This window comes from Emiliania huxleyi (assembly GCF_000372725.1).
Source record: "Emiliania huxleyi CCMP1516 unplaced genomic scaffold EMIHUscaffold_308, whole genome shotgun sequence".
Taxonomy (NCBI): Eukaryota; Haptophyta; order Isochrysidales; family Noelaerhabdaceae; genus Emiliania; species Emiliania huxleyi.
In genome coordinates this window covers 13,358-17,630 of record NW_005199702.1, presented here as the reverse complement: position 1 = coordinate 17,630, position 4,273 = coordinate 13,358, and the positions used below count along the sequence as shown (strand labels likewise).

Below are 4,273 nucleotides of genomic sequence, written 5' to 3'. Positions count from 1 at the left end.
GATCGTCTTAAGCAGCGCAACTTCGCGCCCAGAGCTCGTGGCGCGAGCAGATGCATGCGCGGTGCTGAGCACCTGGTTCTCCAGGAGACGCAGGCCGCGAGGAGAGACCTCTCGCGAGCACTCAAGGCAGGGCCAGGGGGTGCCGAGAGATCACACCGTCTTCGTGGATCGTGCTCCCCCCTCGGTGCCAGGGAGTGCGGCCGAAACCTGAGTGTCTCCTGAGACGCTACACGCTTCCCTGTCCATTTAGTAAAATGTGATCTAGTATGCAAGTACCATCTCAGAACAGCTGTGCATCTATAGATGCTTGTGGCGTCTAAGACGCAACGGTACGCCTACCGCTCTTCCCCAGCCCCACGCCACCCAGCCACGTTATTTCCTCCAGTCCGGATCGCCGCTCGCGTGTCAGCGGTAGTTAATCGTACGCCTGGCGAGCTCGCTTGCGACGCTGGCGCGCGCGGCCCTGCGGCGGCGCCGAGAGCCCCGCCTCGTGGAAGATGCGGTGCAGCGCGAAGGCCTCGCGGGTGGGCCACAGTCCGGAGGGCCCGCCCGCCCCGGCCGGCCGCGGGCCCCTCGCAATGACCTCGTATAGCTCCGAGAGGTCGCCCGTGTCCGCATCCGCCGCCGCGTCGCGGCCGCCGCCGCCCCTGTTGCTGTTGCCGTGGGCGGTGCTGATCGGCGGGTAGACGAGAACAAAGCCGTCCTTGCTGGAGAGCGCCTGCACCTGCCCGCTCGCATGGCGCTTGGCGGCGCCCGTCGTCGCGCGGAAGGTGGCCAGCGGCGCCGCCGGATGGTACCGCGAGCGCTGCGTCGCCAGGTCAGTGAAGCGGTCGGCGGGTGCCCTGGCGGCGGAGGAGACCGCCATCTGCAGCGCGGGGAACTGCAGCGTCGCCGCGAGGGGTGGCGGGCCCGCCTGGCCGTCGAGGGCGGCGAGCGCGCCGCGCAGGTCGCCGTGCACCAGCAGCTCGTGCAGCTGCAGCGGGAAGACCCAGTCGTGCGGGGCGGCGGCGGCCGCGTGGCTCGCGAGATGGTGCGCACAGCCGTGGAGGGCAGAGGAGGCATTGGGCGCGCGGACGACCCGCCAGGTGGGCGGCGCCTCGCGCTCGATGATGACGCCTGACGCGTCGGCCGAGCCGCAGTCGAGCAGCATGGCCTCGTCGAACATGTGCGCGTGGTGGCGGATCCAGTGAGGCAGCACAGCCGCGTCGTCCGCGAAGCTCGTCAGTAGCACCGCGCGCCGCGCACCGGCCGCGCCCACCAACCCTCTGTAGGTCGCGCCGATCTGGGCGGGATGGTAGTGCATCTGGGCAACGGTGTCGCCCTCGAGGGTGACCACGCGCGGCGTGGGGAAGGGCAGCACCGCCAGCACGACGCGCGGCCGCCCCGAGCGCGTCGGCGGCGCGGCGGCGAGTAGCTTCTGCAGGTTGCCGAAGAGCTCGGCCGCAAAGTTCCACGCGAACATGACGAGGGCGAGCGGCTTCTCGTCGGCGGTGAAGACGCCCTCGAGGGAGCGCGTCGGGCGCACGGGGATGGTGGTGCCGGGGCAGTACGTGCCCTGCTTCATCGGCGCGTCGTCCAGCACAAACTCGAGTGAGTGCGCCGCCGCGTTGGCGCCGCCGCGGCCGAGCATGAAGTGGAGAAGCACCATCCCCTTGGCGGCGGCGCCGTAGCCGCCGAGCCTGTAGCCCGCCGCAGAGAGCGCCGCGAGCTGGGTGTCGAGCCACGCGGACGTCTCCTCGGCGCGCATGCGGTAGCGCTCGTAGAAGAAATCGGTGGTGATGCCGAGGCGCACCTCCTCATCCAGCTTGGCCCGCAGGCTCGTGCCGCCCGCCAGCGCGCCCGACGACTCGCCGTCGGCGCGCTTGAGCTTCCACAGGCACGAGATGCCGTGGATGGGCGCGGTCTCGAAGGAGAGGACCGCCAGCTGGGCGGCGGTGGCGGCGCGCTCAAACGAGTGCGACGTGAAGAAGGAGAGGTGCTCGTGGTACGCCGTGTCAAACTGGCCGTCCTCGTGCATGGCGCACTGCGACGTCTGGATGAAGAGCAGCGTGCGCGGCCCCATCGCCGCGGCGCAGTCCTTGAGGAACTGCGTGGGTGAGGGCACGTGCGCGAGCACATTCTGCGCGACGATCGCGTCGAGCACCACCGGCTTGCCCTCGGGCGGCCACACGCTCTGTGCCCCCCAGAAGCCCACCTTGACCTGGTGCCCCTTGGCCACGGCGGTGGGCACGATGTTGGCCGCCGGGTCGACTCCGTACGTCTTCCAGCCGAGCCTCGCGAAGGCGTCGAGCTGCGAGCCGTCGTTGCATGCGAGCTCGAGCACCGCGCGCTTGGTGCGCGCGCCCTCGAGCGGGAGCGTCTCCACGTCGGCCTGGATCTTCTGCGCCAGCCACTCGAAGTGCTTGAGGAGCGTCTTGGACGTGCCCGAGACGTACATGTAGTCGGAGAAGAGGCGCTTGCGCGAGACGAGCTGCGAGAGGTGCATGTGGTGGCACTGGCGGCAGTGCACGAGCGCGAGCGGGAACTTCTCGGCGCGCAGCGCCTCCGTGGTCGTCTTCATGAAGTCATTGGCCAGCGGCTGGTCGCGCAGGTCGAGCGCGAGCTGGATGTCGTGCGAGCCGCACACGGGGCAGCGGATGGAGGTCACGTTGACGCCGCCGCTGTTGGTGGCAGGCGGAGGTGGCGCGTGCGTTAGCGCGTGCGGGCAGTGGGCGTGGTCGTGCTTGAAGGTCGGTCTTTCGGTTGGTCGGCCGGTCGGTCGGTCGCCGTCGCACGCGGCGTCCGTCGGCGTCGGCTCGTCCGCCGCGGGCGGCACGTGGACCGCCGTCGTGTGCGCGCCCTTGCCAATGAGCGAGTCAGGCGCGGCGCCGTCGAGCTGCCTGATGGCCGTGGCGAGCGAGCCGCGGACCGTGAAGTTGTACGTGCGCGCGAAGAGGGAGTTGTTGAGGGAGAAGCCGAGCACGTCCTTCGACGCGGTGCCGTGGTTGGACGCGGCGATACGCGCGCCGGTGCGCGCGGCGATGGCGGCCGCGAGCGCGCCCACATTCGAGTTGAACGAGCTCAGATGGTAGATTGCAAACGGCGGTGGCGCGGCGGGCGCCATCGAAGACGACGACGGCGCCGAACGCTTGCTGTGATGGGCCGTCGCCGGCGGCGCTCCGACGCTCGCGGCGCCGCCTCGCCGCAGCTCGATGGTGCGCGAGATGCCGCGGCACAGGTCCTCCAGCCACAGGAAGGCGCGTGACGTCTCGGGGTGAGCCACCTTGAGGACGCCACTCGTGTACGCCGACTTGAGCATGGCCGGCGGGCCCAGGTCGACGCGCTGCCCGGGCGAGACGCCGATGACGGTGCCGAAGCGCAGCCCGACGAGCTGCGGTGCGCCGGCGGGCTTGCTGGCGGCGAGCTGTCGCATGGCGGCCTCGCGCTGGTGCATCGAGGATGAGTACGAGTCGAGCAGCTCGGTGCGCACCGCCGTGTCCTCTCGCGCGCTCCGCTGGCCGGAGCCTTCGGCGATGGCGGAGGTGGAGGCGAAGACCAGCAGCTGGGAGGGGCCCATGCGCGACGCGAGCGCGAGCGGGTCGTCGACGTTCTCCGACAAGGTCTGTTCGCGCGTGTGCCGGTCGCACGCCGCCCGGCCGGTCAGCCCGCCGAGGTAGACGACCGCGTCGTACGCCGCCAGCTCCGCCGCTGGGATGCTTGCCGCGCTCATCGGCGTGATCGGGTACTTGGCGCGCGGCGGGCTCAGCCGCGGCTCGCGGTCATAACCCGTGACCTTCCAGCCGCAGTTGGCCGAGAGCACCTGCCACCGGTCACCAAGGGACGGTGAGAAGGGAGGGCAGGACCAAGGGGAGTGAGTGAGGAGGAGGGGGAGGGTTGGCCGAGGCCACCTCGTGCAGCCGCGCGCCAATGTTGCCGCCGGCACCGATGATGGCCACCGACGGCGCGGCGCCGCCCGTCGCGATAGTCGCGACGCACGCCTCCGACGCCCTCCACGGCTTGGTCCGCCCGTCGCGCCCGCCCGCGCCGCCGTCGTGTTCATGCAGGCCCTTGCCACACGCCCACCGCTTCAGCAAGCCGAGCGCGAGCGCGGGCACCGCCGGCTCGCCACCGCCGCCAGTGCCGGGCGTGGGCGCCTTGCCCGTGCCGTCGTATTTGGCGACGCCGTCGAGCGCGCCCGCGCGGCGCTCATCGGCGGCTCGGGTGGATATGTTGATCATCTGGTTGTGTTGCAACCCGGCTCCCATCTTGCGGTCACGGCTCGAGACCTTGTGGC

At 70.9% G+C, this 4,273-nt stretch overlaps 1 protein-coding gene across 1 annotated transcript; it reads right to left on the bottom strand.

The window, feature by feature from the left end:
* Positions 1 to 1,429: 1,429 nt before the first annotated feature.
* On the bottom strand, positions 1,430 to 3,961 carry EMIHUDRAFT_430491 (hypothetical protein; the record flags this gene model as incomplete). The annotated part of the gene is made up of 2 exons (XM_005774750.1): positions 3,888 to 3,961; positions 1,430 to 3,799 (listed from the first exon to the last, which is right to left on the bottom strand). A coding segment is annotated over exon 2 (2,280 nt), but the record flags the coding sequence as incomplete, so codon positions are not given.
* Between the last annotated feature and the right edge of the window lie 312 nt (positions 3,962 to 4,273).